A 17,737-nucleotide genomic window follows, 5' to 3' on the forward strand; every position below is an offset into this window, starting at 1 on the left:
TCGGAGCGCATTCTTGTCGGCAATGGTCACGAGGGGTTCCCCGGCCCTTTCATGCTCTGGACCGGTTTCTGTTTCTCCTGGGACGGAAACAACGCCTCCCTCAGACTCAGCGCCCTCCCCAACGGGTGACAAGGTGACTCACTTCTCTAACTCTGACCCTGGGCCGGACCCGGTGGGGAGGGCCAGTCTGGGACCCATTTCTTAGGGGTGGTCGTGGGGGTTGACCCACATTCAGATGAGTCTGATTGGCCCTCCCTTCCCTATCCTGCTGCCCTTCCACACGCACCCCGCCCCTCCCTGCATCTCGGGACCAGTCCGCGGTGCGCCAGGGCAAGGGGAAGGACCAAGGAAGAACCCCTTCTGTCCCTGTCGCCATCTCGGTGCCAGGGTCTAAGGGAGCGGCTCCAGCGATCCGGTCGTGGAGGGCAGCGCCCTCGTGTGGCCCCCACGAGAAGCGCGGCTCCTTTCCCAGATGCTTTCTTTGTATGCGCTCATCGAACAAGTATTTATTGAGTGAGAGACACTGCGTGCCAGGCGCAGCTCCAGGCCAAGGCAGATAAGATACCTGAGCAGGACATCCCAGTGCCAGTGTGTGAAGGGCCAGGCAATAAATGACAAACAAATAAAACGAACCAGTTGCTAGTAGTGATAACTGCTAGAAAGACAAACAGAAATGTGCTGGAGGGAAACAGACAGAAAAGGCAGGGCTCCTTGAGTAGGTGACTTCTGACATCAGACGTGGTGACAGGGTTCCGGTCCTGGGAGAATCCGGGGAGCAGCTTTCTTTGCAGAGAGAGTGGCTACTGCAAAGACCATTGGCCAGCACAGCCTTTGCCCTGTGCGGCTGGAAAGGATTGAGCAGGGGGGAAAGGTTTGGGATAGTTCAGAGAGGTGTTCGGGCCAGGCGTGGCGCTGAGTTTGATTTTTCTTCCAGGTCAAATGAGCATATAGTGAGTTTTGAACAAAGTAACGTGGCTCAATTGTCTTTTTTTTTTTTTTTTTTTAGTTTTCTTTTTATTTGGAAGGCTGAGTGATGGGGAGAGAGAAGAGAAATCTTCCATTCATTTCCCAGATGCCTGTAACAGTCAGGGCTGGGCCAAGCCAAAGCCAGAAGCCAGAAGCCAGAAGCCAGGAACTCAATCCAGGCCTCCTAGTTGGGTGGCAGGGACCCAAGCACTTGAGTCATGACCTCATTACTTGAGTCATTCCAGGAAGCTGGAATCAGCAATGGAGGCAGACCTCAAACCCAGCCTCTCTAATAAAGGGTGCAAGCGTCCCGAGTGGAGACCTGACCACCGTGCTGAAGGCCCACCCCTCAATTGCCTTTTTGAAGGACCTGTAAGGCTGCCATGTGGGGGCTGGACTTGAAGCAAGGGAGGAAGAGTGAAGGCAGGGAGGTTCCTGCAGGTAACTGGGGGGTTGTGGAAGCCATTCAGGGGAGCTGTGCTGGTGGCCTTGAGGATGGCAGATCCGGTTGGATTCTGGGTTTATGTTAAAGGTAGAGCCAACAGAACTGGAACTTGCTAAGGGACCACATTCTCCTTTGCTCGTTTAGTTCCAGAAAGTCCTGCACACACACACACACACACACACACACACTGCTTCTTCCACCCTCACTGGGGGTTCAGTTAGAAGGCAGACCCCTGGCCAGTGCCGTGGCTCACTAGGCTAATCCTCCACCTGCAGCGCGGGTACTCCAGGTTCTATTCCTGGTTGGGGCGCCGGTTCTGTCCCGGTTGCTCCTCTTCCAGTCCAGCTCTCTGCTGTGGCCCGGGAGGGCAGTGGAGGATGGCCCAAGTGCTTGGGCCCTGCACCTGCATGGGAGACCAGGAGGAAGCACCTGGCTCCTGGCTTTGGATCGGCACAGTGTGCAGGCCACAGCGCACTGGCTGTAGCGGCCATTTGAGGGGTGAACCAATGGAGGGAAGACCCTTCTCTCTGTCTCTCTCACTAACTCTGCCTGTCAAAAAAAAAAAAAAAAAAAAAAAAAGGTAGACCCCAGGAACTAGCCAAATTGGGGAGGTTTCTGAGTGTTGTGGTACCAAGGAATCAAAGACTCTGGCATGGTGCTCTTCATAAACTACCTCTGTTTCTATCATTATCCCATTCAAAGGGCAGGGTCTCTACCTGCTGTCTCCCTTACCCAGCCTGGCTTCCGCAGACGCGGTTGTTTAGTATATTAGGTCTTTGTCCACATGCCTGTGTCTGTGGTCCCGCATGTGCTGGTGACACCCAAAACACTGTTGGTGTTGGGTGTTTGTATTTGATACAGGCCGGGGGCAGTGATAATGTGGAGGGGTTGGGTGTCAGACCTGAGACACAAGGTAGCCATCTATTCCTCTTTATTTACATAAAACACAGCAAGGTCAGACCTGATCCTACAGGAAATGGGCACATACTTTGGCCCCAGGCTGGGCATTTCTGGAGCTCCTGGGAAAGGCCAGGCTAGCCTTGCAAACACTCTCAGGCGGGCCGCAGTTTGGGGGAGCAAGGAGGGGAGAGGTGACCCGGTAGGCTCTGGAGCCAGCAGGTCTCGCTCTGTTTGTGTTGTGCTGTGATGGGGGGGGGGGTGCATGATAAATACAGCCAGCCAGAGGGCCCCCAGAGCTGTGCCGCTCCCAGCATGAAGCTGCCAGGTCAGGAGGAGCTGGAAGCCGCCTGTGCTTGTGAAAATGTGCCTGTGGGACAGCTGGACAGAGGCCCCAGCTCTGGCCCCTGCCCTGATGACCCCTCAGACACAGGCAGCAGGGAACTGGGGCCTCCCGAGGACCCTCCACTCTTCCTCCAGCTGAATGAGCTGCTGGGCTGGCCCCAGACACTGGAGTGGAGGGAGATGGGCAGGTGAGTGACCCTGGGCTGGTACTAGAGCATCTTCTCCCCCAAGCTGGGGCTTCCTCCCTGACCACAGCTCCTCCTGGGGGGGCTCCTTCCCACCCAAAATCAGGATCTTCCTCTCGGTGTTCCCTTGCTTCAGGGCCTCGCCTTCCATGGTGCTCAGTATCCTCTATGGCCTGGTTTTGAGTTCCCCAAGACCAAGATGAGGGGCAACCGCCTGGGGAGTGGGAGACCTGCACTACGGGGCCCAGGACTTCCACTGCTTAGCTTTCCCTGGCTCCCCTGGGTCCCCCTCCTCTTGGATGTGGGAAAGATAGCCCTGCAAACGCTGCCCCCCCACAGGTGGGTGCTGTTTGAGGAGAAGCTGGAGGTGGATGCAGGCCGCTGGAGCGCCCCCCACGTGCCCACCCTGGCGCTGCCGAGCCTCCAGAAGCTCCGAAGCCTGCTGGCCGAGGGCCTTGTCCTGCTGGACTGTCCAGCTCAGAACCTCCTGGAGCTTGTGGGTAAGCTGGGAGCCTTTGCAGAGAGGGCCTGGGTCGCTGTGCCATTGCCCCCAGAGTCTGGGAATCTTCTGGAGTCTGCTACACCCCGCCCAGCTGAGGGGCTGTCCACCCTTGTCACAGGCTAGAAGTGGAAAAGCCGAGGGGAAGTTGCCTGGCCCCCGAGTGCCCTGCGCTCCCAGAAGGGAAAGGGGCCTGGGCAGAGAGGGGAAGAGGAGGGTGTGGGAGCAGGGGACTCTCAGGAAGGAGTTCAAGTTCCACGTCTGTTCTCCAGAGCAGGTGACCAGGGTGGAGTCGCTGAGCCCGGAGCTGAGGGGGCAGCTGCAGGCTTTGCTGCTACAGAGACCCCAGCATCATACCCAGACCACAGGCTCCAGGCCCTGCTGGGGTGAGGCCCCTCCCTGGGTGGGGAGGGGGTCCCAGATCTTCTCTGCACCTTCCAGGGCCAAGAGTGGTCTAGCCTTGGCTCCGACCTCTCCACATGGGACTCATGGGCCAGGGAAGCTGGTGGGTAATGTTGGAGGTCAGGGAAAGGAGAGAGCAGGACAGAATCATAACCTAGGCACGGTGCCAGGAATCTCATTTAGTCTTCAAAACCACCCTGGAAGGCTGTAGCACAATTATTCCCATTTTAGTGATGAGAAAACTGAGGCTCAGAGATGTGCTCCAGTTTTCACAGTCTGTCAGGGGCAAAGCTGGCCAGGGAGCCCGGTGGATCTACCCCCAAAGCCTGTGCTAGTGATCACTGCCTAATCCTGCTTCCTAGGACCTGCCCAGTCAAGGAAGGCTGCTCACAACAAGGAAGCCCCCATGCAGCAACAGGTTAGTGGCCCTGTCTTGGGCAGGGCTGGGAGAGGGTTAGGAACATAGGATCGGACCCCTTGTCAGTTGAGATCCGGCCAACTTCCCCTCTCCAAATAACCTCTCCTGTGTACTCTGTGTCTCCTTGAACTCCACCCCCATCCCAGTGTCAGAGCCCCCTGAGACAGAAGCTGCCTCCGGGGGCCGAGGCAGGGGCTGTCCTGGCAGGAGAGCTGGGCTTCTTGGCACAGCCACTGGCAGCCTTCGTGCGACTCCGGGATCCCGTGTGGCTGGGGCCCCTCACTGAGGTGCCCCTCCCTAGCAGGTGAGGCTGAGTGGGAGTTGGGGGACGTGGAGCCCCAAAGAAGAGCCTCTGTTGGAAAGGGGATTGGAGGTCTCCGGGTCCAGCTCTGAGGATGCGTGGGGTCTGCAGGAGCAGGGGCGGTGCTGCTGGGTGGGTGTGCACGTGCCTGTGTACCTGCGGGCTGGGAGGACACAGATCAGGAAGGGCAGGGCTGCCCCATGGGGAAGCAGCCTCTGACCCTGCCTGTGGCCCGCTCCCCTGCTCAGGTTTTTCTGTCTCCTCCTGGGTCCTCCCATGCTGGGAAAAGGCTACCACGAGCTGGGTCGGGCGGCAGCTGTCCTCCTCAGTGACCCGGTGAGTACGGCAGGCATGCCTGCATGTGCGTGGACTCTGCAGCAAGGCAGTGTGGCTGCCTTGTGTCCATAGCATGGGGACTGCAATTTCCTTAGCCAGTGCAGTCCTGCTGCTGATCCACTGCTGTCACACTCAACAGATACAATTGACTGAGTGAGTGAATGCATGGATGCGTGCATGCAGGCAAGGCTTGTCTGCTTATGTGTCTTGTGTGTATTCGGTTTTGTGTCACACACTGTGAAAATGCATGTACCACCCATTCATGCCCCTAAACCCAGCACTTCCAGTGGTCAGTTCGTCGGGCCAGCAACCTTCATGACCTCCTCACAGCCCTGGATGCCTTCCTGGAGGAGGTTACTGTGCTGCCCCCTGGCAGGTGGGACCCGACAGCCCGGATTCCCCCTCCCAGGTGTCTGCCCTCTCGGCACAAAAGGTATGTAGGGGCTACCACCCTCTGTTACAGACCCTTCCCCACAGCCTCTGGCTCAGTGCCACTGTTGAGGAGGGCTGGGGTCCTAGGAAAGATAGGGATCTAGCTTTGGATTAGAAGTCAGGCAGGCATAATTCTAAGTTCGGCGCATCCACTCTCACCATGAGATCTGAACAAATGGCTTCACTCTACTGTGGGAGCTTGGCTTTCCTCCCCCCGGGCACTATATGACCTTGATGCCACACGTCCGAGGTCAGAGCCAGGCCTCCCCCAACACTGAGGGGCAGGGCGCCAGGAGCTCTGAGCGGGGTCGCCGAGGGGTTGGAGATCCTTTGCCAACTTAGGGGTCTCCTTCTCCTCAGGCCACCCTTGCACCTGCAGAAGGTCAAGGGCCTCTCTGTCCCACATAGGACCCAGGCAGAGGACAGGCACCGAAATGGGCCACTTGCACCAAGCCCAGAGTTGCAGCGGACGGGCAGGTGAGGTGAGCTGGCTGGGATCATGGGCTGGGGTCCTGCTGGCTGCGTGTGGTTTTGGTGGGGTGGGGTGGGGGTGGGGAGAAGCCAGAGGGTGGCCAAGGTTGCTCACTGTGGGAGGGGATGTGGGGGTAGGTGTGGGAACTGGGATCACTGACGACCCTTGGGTGGGAGGCTCTTTGGGGGCCTTGTCCAGGACGTGCGCCGGAAAGCCTCGTGGTACCCCAGCGATTTCTCGGATGCCCTGCACCCCCAGTGTGTCTCAGCTGTGCTCTACATTTACCTGGCTACCGTCACTAATGCCATCACTTTTGGGGGTCTCCTGGGAGATGCCACGGATGGTGCCCAGGTGGGTTGTGGAGGGAGGGGGCAGGTATAAGCTTTGTTGGAGTGCCCTTGGATGTTGAAGAGACTCCTGGAAGCTGGGACTCCCATGCTGGGCCTCCGGGGTCCTGTGCTGAGTCCCTGTTGGCTTCCAGGGAGTGCTGGAGAGTCTCCTGGGCACAGCGGTGGCTGGAGCTGCCTTCTGCCTCATGGCAGGCCAGCCTCTCACCGTCCTCAGCAGCACCGGGCCAGTGCTCGTCTTTGAGCGCCTGCTCTTTGCCTTCTGCAGGTAGGAGAACCCCGCCACCTCGCCAGGGCCGCACTAGCCACATTCTCAGTCTGGCCCTGGCTGGGACAAGAGGAGAGGTTGTCTGGCTTCTGGGTCCCCTAACTTGGGTTAGGTGGGGGCACAGACAGCCCTGCCGAGCCCTGCTTGTCTCTCACCCCCACAGAGATTACAGCCTGGACTACCTGCCCTTTCGCCTGTGGGTGGGCATCTGGGTGGCCGTCTTTTGCCTGGCGCTGGTAGCCACAGAGGCCAGCGTGCTGGTGCGTTACTTCACCCGCTTCACTGAGGAAGGTTTCTGTGCCCTCATCAGCCTCATCTTCATCTACGATGCTGTGGGCAAAATGCTGAACTTGGCCCATGCCTATCCCATCCAAAGGCCTGGGTCCCTTGCCTATGGCTGCCTCTGTCAATTCCCAGGCCCAGGAGGTAGGTGAAGGAAACTACTCACCCAGTAAGCAGCAGTACTCTTGCCTGCTCTGGTTCTGAATCAATTGAGAAATAAGAAAGAAAATAACAATAAAAAATGTCATGTTTACTTCTAACAACACAGAAAGAAGAACACTTCTAGAATCATGCCTAGAGGTGAATGGGCTTCTAAATATTAAGCCAAAATTAGATAGATTTGTACACTCTGTCATGGCAACACTGGACAGGAATGTCTTGCCACAGAGGAGCAGAGCTAAATGCAAGCACTAGGCAGGCAGCTTACTCCCAAGAGAGGGGAGAGGAGAGGGCAGGATTGGCCATGCCCGGCTTCATCTCCCAAACCCCCCAATTAAATAAATCAGTCCCTGTCCCCTAGGAGAGTGACTGACCCGGTGGACAGACACTTGGGATGTTATACTCAAGTGGACGGCCACAATGGGACTGGAGAGGAAGCATCCTCTAATGCAGACTCTGCTGGGCCTGAGCACTCAGCTAGCGCTTGCTCAGCATCTGCTGCGGCCAGGTCCTGTGCTCAGGGGAACAGACAGGCAGAGAGTTTGAGGGGATGAGGGCAGGAGGTGATATCAAGAAGAGAGCACACACTGGACAGCAGTGGAGGTGGCAGACAGATGAATTAGAATGTGGAATGCTCTGGCTCAGCTAGACCCCTCCGATTAGAATCCCGTGGGACCTGAGAAGGTCCCCAGGGGAACACACACACACACACACACACACATTCTTCTCTGCTTTCCAGGAAATGAGTCGCAGTGGACAAGGCCAAGGCCACAAAGCAGAGATGACCTCTTAAGCGTGGTGAGGGCCTGGGGAAAAAAGCCTGGGGGCAAAAGCAGTCAGTGGTTCCTGGTCTCCCCACCCCATAGGTGAGGGAAACTCTCAGGGGTCACTGAGCTGGGGACCTCCCACCTGGGGCCTCTGATGTCCCTGCTGGTCCCCCTTCCCTTAAGCGGGGTCCAGGAGAGCAGAACTTATACTTCACTGCCCATAACCCCAACCCTGACCACCCCTCCACACAGGACCTAGGCCTGGTCAATGCATCCCTGCTGCCTCCACACGAGTGTGTCCAGCAGGGCGGCTATCCACGTGGCCCTGGCTGTCATACAGTCCCCGACATCGCCTTCTTCTCCCTTCTCCTCTTCCTTACCTCCTTCCTCTTTGCCATTGCCCTCAAGCACATGAAGACCAGCCACTTCTTCCCCTCTGTGGTGAGTGTCCCTTTTTTTCTGGGGGAGAAGCCTCGTGCTTGGGCTTGAATCCTGGTTGAAAATGGGAAAGGGTGTGGGAGGCAGGGAAGGCAGGCCTGACCCTGACTGGATGTCCCCTGCGTGGCCAGGTACGCAAGGTGCTCAGCGACTTTTCCTCCATCCTGGCCATCCTGCTGGGCTGTGGACTTGATGCCCTCCTGGGCTTGGCTATGCCAAAGCTCATGGTGCCCAGAGAGTTCAAGGTAAGGAGGTGGTGTGTGTGTGTGGGGAGGAACAGGGCTGCAGAGCAGTGAGGAAAACAGGGCCAGCAGACCCTGGAGGAGGAAGATGCATAAATCCCACACACCCACTCCTCTAAGCTTCTTTACTCATTTATAAAATAGAAGTAAAATAATAATGGCCTCAGAGTCATGGTGAGGATCGTTTGAGACAGACACAGAGACATAAGTGAGTACAGAACACTGCATCACTACTATCATATAGAGGGTGGGGTTGAGAGGGTGGCTCTGGTCAGCCAGCCCTGGATCTGAGTTCCAGTTCTGCCACCTCCTAGAATGCATCTTTCTGAGCCTCAGTTTCTCCATCTATGAAATGGAAGGAAGGAGTCACAGTCATTCTTCCACCACAGGTTCTTTTGAGTTTTACAGGAGAGCATAGTGCGGTACTCCTCAATAAATATTATCTATTGCTCTGAGTCCTCCCATTTCACTACTCCCCACTCTCTTCTCTGTACCCCTCTTTGTCTGCTCTGATTCCAAAAAGCTGGAGCTCTCTCCCCAGGCCATGACTGTGCAAGACAAGGCCTAGCTGAATCCTAGAGTGTCCATTTGGAGACCTCCAACTTTCACCAAGACAGGAGAGCAGGGGGGCTCCAACTGGGGCAGCCTTGGGGGCTCAGAACCTGAAGCAGCAACTGGAGCTCCCTCCCCCACACAGACGCCTATAATCAGAGCAGACGCAGACACACCCAGCCCTGCCCCTGCCCCAGATCAAGGCAAGTCTGAGCCTGGGTTGCCCCACCCTGAATGGGGGGGCATCTAGGGAGGAGGGCCTTGTATATCAAGACGTGTGGCCCTCATCCACCTCCTCCTCTTCCAGAGAGAGACCCCAACACCCAGGCTAGTCTCCTTCCTCTGCCTCCTTTGAAGGCACCAAGATGCTTTGAGCTAACTATGCACATGCACGTGTGTGCACACACAAGCACAAACACTGTGCCTACCTAGCATCCAGGGTCTTGAGCCAGGGGGTGCAATGAGGTGTGGAATTTGGGGTGTACAGATGAGGTATTCTTGGGTGACCCTCTCCAACCTGGCCACGGAATTTCTTCCTCCAGCCCACACTCCCCGGCCGTGGCTGGCTGGTGCCACCTTTTGGAGCCAACCCCTGGTGGCTGAGTGTGGCAGCTGCCCTGCCTGCGCTGTTGCTGTCAATCCTCATCTTCATGGACCAGCAGATCACAGCAGTCATCCTCAACCGTGTGGAATACAGACTGCGGGTAAGGCCTATTGGCCCAGACCAAGGGGAAGAAGCTCCCTGGCAGGTTCTGGGCTCCCCCTCACCCACCCCAGAGGACAGAGGACCCAGACCGGGCTAGCCTCATCCTCATTATTCCTGTCACTTCCTGCAGAAGGGAGCTGGCTTCCACTTGGACCTCTTCTGTGTGGCGCTGCTGATGCTGCTCACTTCAGTGCTCGGGCTGCCATGGTATGTCTCAGCCACTGTCCTCTCCCTGGCCCACATGGACAGTCTTCGGAGGGAGAGCCGAGCTTGTGCCCCTGGGGAGCCCCACAGCTTCCTGGGCATCAGGTGAGGCTGCAGTGAGAGGTGGGCAGCAAGGTAGGGTGGTGGGGTACATGGCAGAGTTCTTGGTGCAGCTCATTGAGCTGTAGGCACCCCATGAGCTCTGTGGCAGGTAAGTGGGTGGGTTCTGGGCTCCGAGGTGAGATCTAATGTGTCCTCTCCTCCTGCAGCCATGGGGACTGGGAGGGACTCAAGATACAAGGGTGGAGGCAGTCAGGGCTGAAGCGGAGGGTGAGGTACTACCTAATAATCCCCATTCAATGTAGAATCACATCATTGATGTTACAAAGGAATCCATTACACAACAGCTTTGTAACTGTTGGAAACACGATCTGTCTAAAGTATAAGAAATCAGCTTTGCAAGTGGTGATATGTAAGTCTTCATGGCGGTGTAACATTATTGATTTTCCACATGGACTTGAACTGCGGGAGGCCTGGGACTCTCACATTGAATGCTCTGCACCTTCCCCTTTACCAGTGTTTCACACCAAGACAAGGTCCTTTCCCCGCCTATCAGGGGATCCCTCTACTTTCCTCTGGCTGCAGGGTCCGAGTGGTGCTGTCTCCAGCCTGGGGGCCCTAGAGCCTCACCCAGCTTCCAGGAAACCCCTCTTTCTCCTCACAGGGAGCAGAGGCTGACAGGCCTGGCGGTGTTCACCCTCACAGGAGTCTCCATCTTCCTGGCACCTGTGCTCAAGGTACCCCTCTTCCAGGCTGGGGTTAGGGACCATGAAGTTAAAATGATAGATACAGCAAGAATTGACACACTCTGAACATTTACTGTGTGCCAGGCACTGTGTTAGGGTTTCTTCCATACATGGTCTCATGGAATCCTCAAATTAACCCAGAGAGGCATTTGAGGATCCTGAAGTGAAAGAGGTAAAGTAACTTGTAAGAGCCAGCTTCTGAGATCTACCTGTGAACCCAGATTCTTTCTACCCAGCAGAGCAGGGTGTGGACGTGCCACCACCATCCCCTGGGGTCTAAGCACTGTCCAAGTAAGAGACTGAGAGTGTGATCATCACACTCCAGCAACCCTTGACTAGTCCTTCACTGGAACTCTACAGTGTGCACAAGACTGTGAGCAGTGAGGGGGCAGGGAAGTACTGCAAAGGAATGTGGCACCAAGCCCCTACCAGAAACACAATCAGAAAGTAAGTAGTAAGTATTAGCATAAAGATTCAACAAGCCACGACAGCAATGCAGTCAAGAGTGTGGAGAATGGCAGACAAGAATCGCCGGCAGATGGCAAGAAGTTAGGGGAGGGAAAGGTCACGGAACCTGGGTAAGAGTGGAAGAGTAGGAGCCAGATAGACTGGATCAGCCACTTACAGACTGGGCGGCTCTCAGTCAGCACATGTTTACCGAGCATAAGCCATAAGCCACGCAGCATTCCAGGCACTGGGGAACGTAGTGGTGATCAAAAGACATCAGGCCTTCATCTCTGTAGTCTGGTGAAAAGAAGCAGACTGTTTGCAAATTTAAATCAAGGATAACTTCAGATAGTAAGTTCTGTAAGATGTGAAAGGGCATTGGCGATGAAGAGTGCCAGGGGTCAGCACTCCCACCTTTCTGGAGTGTCACGGGATGAGGCGTGCGTGTTTAGAGGGAAGTGGCCGTGTGGAGGTGTGGAGAAGGGCATTTTAGGTGAGGAGAATGGCAAAGGCCATGCAAGGGGCAGCAACAGATGTGGACTTGTTTGCTGAGGGAAGGAACAGGAGCTCCTAGCGTACTAGCAGCATAAAGATCAGAGGGAAGGTAACAAGATTGAAGAGGTAGGCCAGGTAATGGGCAGGTTACTTAGTCTCTTTGAAATTCTATCTCTGAATCTGTAAAATGGAGCAGTAATAGAATCAACCTCATTCGATAGATATGTAGATTCAGTGAGATCAGGTATGCAACATGCGAAAAGAAAGGCAAGGCCTGGTCAGGCTCAGATGCCGGCTGTTAGACGGCTGCGGTTGGAGCCTAAGGTGGGGCCTCTGGGTGGTAAACTCCTATGGCAGCTTTCACTTTTCTTCCAGTTCATCCCAATGCCTGTGCTCTACGGCATCTTCCTGTACATGGGGGTGGCAGCGCTCAGCAGCATCCAGGTGAGCCCACTGAAATCACCCAGCACCCCAACTCCTCTTCATTGCCGCTGGCCAGCACCTCCTGCCTACACTTGCCAATTCCTCTGCCGTCCATGTTCCCTGCTTCCGTGCAGAGACTCTGCCCCACATTCTGGTTGGGAAAGAGACTTTAGGGCCTTCTGTTCCTCCCTGCATCCCCATCCTGGGCTGGGGAGCTGGCAGTGACACCCTCCAGGCTACCTGAGTTCCTCATTCCTCTTCCTCTTTTCCCAGTTCATGAAGAGAGTGCAGCTAATGCTGATGCCAGCAAAACACCAACCAGACCTGCTGCTCCTGCGGCATGTGCCTCTGAGCAGGGTCCACCTCTTCACAGCCATTCAGCTGGCCTGCCTGGGTCTGCTTTGGATAATCAAGTCTACCCCTGCGGCCATCATCTTCCCCCTCATGGTGACTTGGGGCAGGCTGTCCTGGGGGTTCCTGAAAGTTTCTGAGTCTGGGAAGTGGCCAGGGAGAATCTCCCCCTCTCACTTGTCCTGGCTCTGCCTGGTTGGAAATCCTAAGATGACGAAAGATGGCTGATGGATACCCACAGAAGGGCTCCTCCTAGGATCGATGATTTACCTCCTTTCCCAACTTGTTTGGGCTGATGAACCATAAGTAGGAGTATAAAACCCAGAAGAAAATTGAATCCCGGGAGAAAGGCAGTTCTGACACTCGTGCTACTCAGGGAGCAGACGATGCAGGTGGCGTCTGTCTGTGTTCTTACTCACTGAGGAAGTTAAGAGCCATCGGCTTTGCAGCAGGACCAGTCTGGTTCTCACGTGCCAGCTGTGTGACCTCTGGGAAGGTACTAGCCACCCACGGCTTCAGTGTCCTCCTCTGTGCAATGGGAATGTTCCGTCTACCTCATAGGAATGTGTTAGCCTTCCGTGAGATGACCCATAATGCCTAGCATGTCAGACGTGCTCGACAGATGTTCCTGTTGTGTTCCTGCTGTAGTTGCTGATGGCTCTGTGTTGTTGCTATTCCTGCAGTTGCTGGGCCTGGTGGGGGTCCGAAAGGCACTGGAGTGGGTCTTCTCACCCCAGGAACTCCTCTGGCTGGATGAGCTGATGCCAGAGGAGGAGAGGAATGTCCCTGAGAAGGGGCTGGAGCCGGGGCATTCCTTCAGCGGAAGTGACAGCGAAGATGTGAGTTCCTCTTGGGAGGAACAGGGTGGGGGTAGGGAGAGCCCTCTTGTCCAGAAGCTGTCCCTCAAGTCTGTTATCTCCGTGAAACCTGAAGATCTGATCAGCACGAGTCCCCTTAGCTTTGTACTGACACAGGCAGAGTAGAGGGTGAGGGCAATCTTTCTTCCTCAAACCTGATTTTTGTTTTGTCTTGCTGGGGCTTTACAGCCTATCACTGGGTCCCTTCCTCAATGCATGTCTTTTTCTCTGTATTTGTCTATCTATTCCTGACCCAGCCTGGAATCTCTTTTCCACAGTCAGAACTGATGTACCAGCCAAAGGCTCCAGAAATCAACATCTCCGTGAATTAGCTGGAAAAAGAATCTGGGAGCGAAGACCCCAGGAAACTCAGCATGAGGTGAGGGTATGAAGGAAGTGCACCTGTTGTTGAGGAGGGGGAAGTGCAGGGTTAGGCCTTGGAAACCTCCAGTGTACCGAGCAGCCCTGTTTTCTTTTTATACTCTGTCCCTGGAGAACTCCGGCATTGGGGAATGGGTAGGTCTCAACAGGTAAGAGTACCCGGGCTTGGCTCCCTGCAGCTCTGAAGTCTGGCCGGTAGAGGGAGCTCAAGCGAATAGGGAGGATAAAACTTGGCGCTCCTTTCCCTTGCCCGGAAGGCTCCTCCCCTTTGCTGCTGAGAACCACATGAGCCAAATGCAAGGATTCCCTATTCTCTTGCCCTCTCTGCCATTCCTTCATTTTATTCATCCAGATAACATTTTCTGAGATATAGCAAACATGCATATCATGGAGTATCTGGGTGCTAGAGATAACAGTGGTGAGCAAAACAATCATAGTACCTAACCTCAGAAGCTTAAATCCCAGTAGGAGAGTTAGACCAGTAAGAGGGCTACTAGCAGAGACAGATAAGGGAAGCCACAGGCTGTAGAAACAGACTCCTTGAACCTCTCCTCAGAGTAGTAGAGATGAGGTGATGTGTGTTGGGGAAAGTTTCTAAGTGCGTCAAAACTGCAGATGTGAAGAAGGAATAGAAAGTAGCCAGGACAAAATGGAAAGGAATTGTAGGCAGAGACTGCAGCATGTACAAAAACCTGGACTGTTTGCCCTTGATGAGCAGACCTTTCTTCTGGGCCACAGAACACCTTCCTCTTCATGCCTTTCCAAGCCCAAGCGCCCCCACCACCTGCAGCAGAGAATTTGAGAGGCTAGAAGAAGAAAAGGCAGCCCACTGGCTGGCTCAGCACCAGATCTCACAGCTCTCCATAGCCCCCAACACTTCTGCCCTGATCGCTTCCCACCTGTGTCCCTTGCTCTGGCCTCACCAGGTCTTCCCTCCGTTAACAGGAATCTTCAGAAAGTCAGGACGCTGCCAGCTGCTCAGTGAGCTGGGGACCTGGAACAGGGGGGCGGGACTAACGGGCAGCTGCCCAAGACCTTGGTGCTTCCGGAGCCAGGGTGGAGACTGACAGGGAGCAAGCAAGTCTGCTGGGGGCTGAGCCGAGGGACTGACCAGGCCCTTGCACTCTTCCCCCATTGAAGAGTCTGGAGCCCTTCCCATTTGAACTTCCTGCCCTCACAGATTGTCTTTTACAGGATCTGGGGGTCATCAGGGAGCTCTTTCCAGAACAAGTATTCTTCTATTTTAAACAGTTTTTTATGTATAGAAAAATAATCTTTCGGGGTCAGAGCTGTGGCTTGGTGAAGATGTCATCTGTGACCCATAAGGGCACTGGTTGAAGTCTCGGCTGTTCCACTTCCTATCCAGCTCTCTGCTATGACCTGGAAAAGCAGTAGAAGATGGCCCAAGTCTTGGGCTCCTGCACCTGCATGGGAGACCTGGAGAAAGCTTCTGGATCCTGGCTTTGGATTGGCCCAGCTCTAGCCATTGCGACCATTTGGGGAGTGAACCAGTGGATGGAAGACCTCCCTCTCTCTCTCTCTCTTTCTCTCTGACTCTCTATAACTCTGACTTTCAAATAAATAAATAAATCTTTTTTTAAAAAAAAAGTGAGTGAGGTTATTGGAAAACATTAAAACAATATAGAAATGTACAATTTTGAAATGAAAACCATCACAGAAATAACTAGTGTTCACATTTAGTAAATATTATTCAGATTTATTTCTATGGAAAAATCAGTATTTTAATTAAAATTATTTTGAATTAAAATTATACTATAGAGTTCTACAACATACTTGTCATTTAATATGCCTTGAACATTTTCTCCATGTCAGTACACATGTGTCTATCTCATTCTTGTCATCAACAGAGAATGAATAATTTTAGAAATTCAAAAGATACCATATACATATAAAAGAATATACAATGTATCTCTGTAAGTGCAAGAAGTTCTCCAGACTAAATACTCAGGAGTAGAATTAAAGAATAACAATAAATAGCTGCATATGCAACACTTACGTTAAGACACAGGATATTTCTTGTACCTTAGAAGCCCCTCTGTATGTCCTTCCTAGATTGAATCCCTTATTCTGGGTAAACATTACCCTACACTTCACAGTAATTACTCTCTTGCTTTTCTTTACAGTGTTTTTTAAAAGATTTATTTATTTATTTGAAAGTCAGAGTTACACAGAGAGAGAAGGAAAGGCAGAGAGAGAGGTCTTCCATTTGCTGGTTCACTCCCCAGTTGGCCACAATGGCAGAAGCTGAAGCTGGGCTGATCCAAAGCCAGGAGCCAGGAGCTTCTTCCAGGTCTTCCCATGCAGGTGCAGGGGCCCAAGGACTTGGGCCATCTTCCACTGCTTTCCCAGGCCATAGCAGAGAGCTGAATCGAAAGTGGAGCAGCCAGGACTTGAAATGGTGCACATATGGGATGCTGGCACTGCAGCTGGTGGCTTTACTCCCATGCCACAGCACTGGCCCCTTCTTTACAGTTTTAAACATCTATTGATGTATCCTTATGCATTTATTATTTTGCTTATTTTTGAGTGTTATGTAAATGGAATCGTATTATTGCTTCTTTCACTCAACAAATATTCTTTTGAGACTCAGTCATGTCGATGCAAGGAGCTGTAGTTTGTTCATTTTCATTGCTATGTAGCACTCAATTGTATAACTCTATCACAGTTCAATTCTTTATTTTTCTACTGTTAACGCCACTGGGATCTGGTGTTTACTTTTTGGAAAGGTGGTTGATTCCAATTGTTTAATTTTGGGGCTCTTTTTTTTTTTTTTTTTTAAGATTTATTTTATTTATTTGAAAGACGGAGTTACAGAGAGAGGTACAGCCAGAGAGAGAAAGAGGTCTTCAATCCGCTGCTACATTCCCCAAACGACTGCAATGGCCAGAGCTGAGCTGATCCGAAGCCAGGAGCCAGGAGCTTCTTCTGGATCTCCCACGCGGGTGCAGGGGCCCAAGGATTTGGGCCATCTTCCACTGCTTTTCCAGGCCACAGCAGAAAGCTGGATCAGAAGTGAAGCAGCCAGGACTCGAACAAGCACTGATATGGGATGCCGGCACTATAGGCTGGGGCTTTAACACACCATGCCACAACACCGGTTCCTCATTTCTTTTTTTCTTTTTTTCCCTTAATTTTTTTTTTTTTTTTTTTTTTTTTTTTTTTTTTTTTTTTTTTTTTTTGACAGGCAGAGTGGACAGTGAGAGAGAGAGACAGAGAGAAAGGTCTTCCTTTGCTGTTGGTTCACCCTCCAATGGCCGCCGCGGCTGGCGCGCTGCGGCCGGCGCACCGCGCTGATCCGATGGCAGGAGCCAGGAGCCAGGTGCTTTTCCTGGTCTCCCATGGGGTGCAGGGTCCAAGCACTTGGGCCATCCTCCACTGCACTCCCTGGCCACAGCAGAGAGCTGGCCTGGAAGAGGGGCAACCGGGACAGAATCCGGCGCCCCGACCGGGACTAGAACCCGGTGTGCCGGCGCCGCTAGGCGGAGGATTAGCCTAGTGAGCTGCGGTGCCGGCCTTTTTTTCCCTTAATTTATTGATGGAGAAAGGGAGGGAGGGAAGGAGAGAGAGTCTCTCCCATGTACTTGTTCGCTACCGCTCCCCGAATGACCTCACAGGCAGCCCCTGGGCCATACCTTCCGTCCTGTCCGCGTCAGGTAAGAAAACATGTACTCGCCCTGTCACTTTGGCTCTTCTTTCGACCACACTGGAGCACTGACACAATGCTCACAACTCCTTGATGCGAGGTGGCTGTCATCTTTCTCTCGCCACTGCTATTTTTCAGAACAATGCTCCAGGCAAGCTCCAAGGACAACTGCAGGTGGGAGTGCCTGTGACACCACACCACACAACCCCCTCATTTCATTTTTAGATATTTTTTGTGAATTATGTAGGAGTTTATTCATATTATCTAAGTTTTCGTATTTGACAAAATATTATTACAATTCTTATCTTTTTAATCTTATAGCACATTTAACTATGGCTCCTGCATCTTTTCTAATATTATATCTGTGTTTTCTTTTTTGTTCTTGCTTACTCTTGCTACAATCAGTCTATTTTGTGTCTTTTAGTATAACACATTTTGGCTTCGTTGTCCTTCTCTAGGAGTGTTTTAATAATTTCTGCTCTTTTTTATTGTTATTTCCTTCTTCCTGTTTTCTTTAGGTTTATTCTGTTGTTTTTCCTAACTTCTTAGTTACTTATTTTGAGCCTGAATTGTTTCCTATAATGTAAATGCTACTATGGTAAACTTCTTCCTAAGTACTACAGGTTTTGATACATAATATCCTCATTAAC

The 17,737-nt window shown here is 53.1% G+C and overlaps 1 protein-coding gene and 1 long non-coding RNA gene across 18 annotated transcripts in view; one reads left to right on the forward strand and one right to left on the reverse strand.

Annotated features, from left to right (window-relative positions):
- SLC4A9 (solute carrier family 4 member 9) lies at positions 1 to 16,354 on the forward strand. 17 transcript variants are annotated; one of them, XM_008254829.4, is made up of 22 exons: positions 992 to 2,841; positions 3,178 to 3,338; positions 3,610 to 3,723; positions 4,102 to 4,157; positions 4,304 to 4,461; positions 4,707 to 4,794; positions 5,073 to 5,227; positions 5,587 to 5,703; positions 5,875 to 6,049; positions 6,180 to 6,313; positions 6,477 to 6,739; positions 7,494 to 7,552; positions 7,774 to 7,962; positions 8,091 to 8,204; positions 9,296 to 9,457; positions 9,590 to 9,666; positions 10,388 to 10,460; positions 11,787 to 11,855; positions 12,108 to 12,281; positions 12,869 to 13,024; positions 13,321 to 13,421; positions 14,790 to 14,926. In XM_008254829.4, the coding sequence occupies exons 1-21, from the start codon at positions 2,558 to 2,560 to the stop codon at positions 13,372 to 13,374; spliced, it is 2,832 nt and encodes a 943-aa protein (XP_008253051.3). In that variant the 5' UTR covers positions 992 to 2,557; the 3' UTR covers positions 13,375 to 13,421; positions 14,790 to 14,926.
- LOC138850155 (uncharacterized) overlaps positions 16,204 to 17,737 on the reverse strand; it is a 26,449-nt gene continuing 24,915 nt past the window's right edge. The window contains exon 2 of the long non-coding RNA XR_011389768.1: positions 16,204 to 16,445. This is a non-coding gene — a long non-coding RNA (uncharacterized lncRNA). The remainder of the gene's footprint in view (positions 16,446 to 17,737) is intronic.

Source organism: Oryctolagus cuniculus, chromosome 6 (assembly GCF_964237555.1).
Source record: "Oryctolagus cuniculus chromosome 6, mOryCun1.1, whole genome shotgun sequence".
NCBI lineage: Eukaryota > Metazoa > Chordata > Mammalia > Lagomorpha > Leporidae > Oryctolagus > Oryctolagus cuniculus.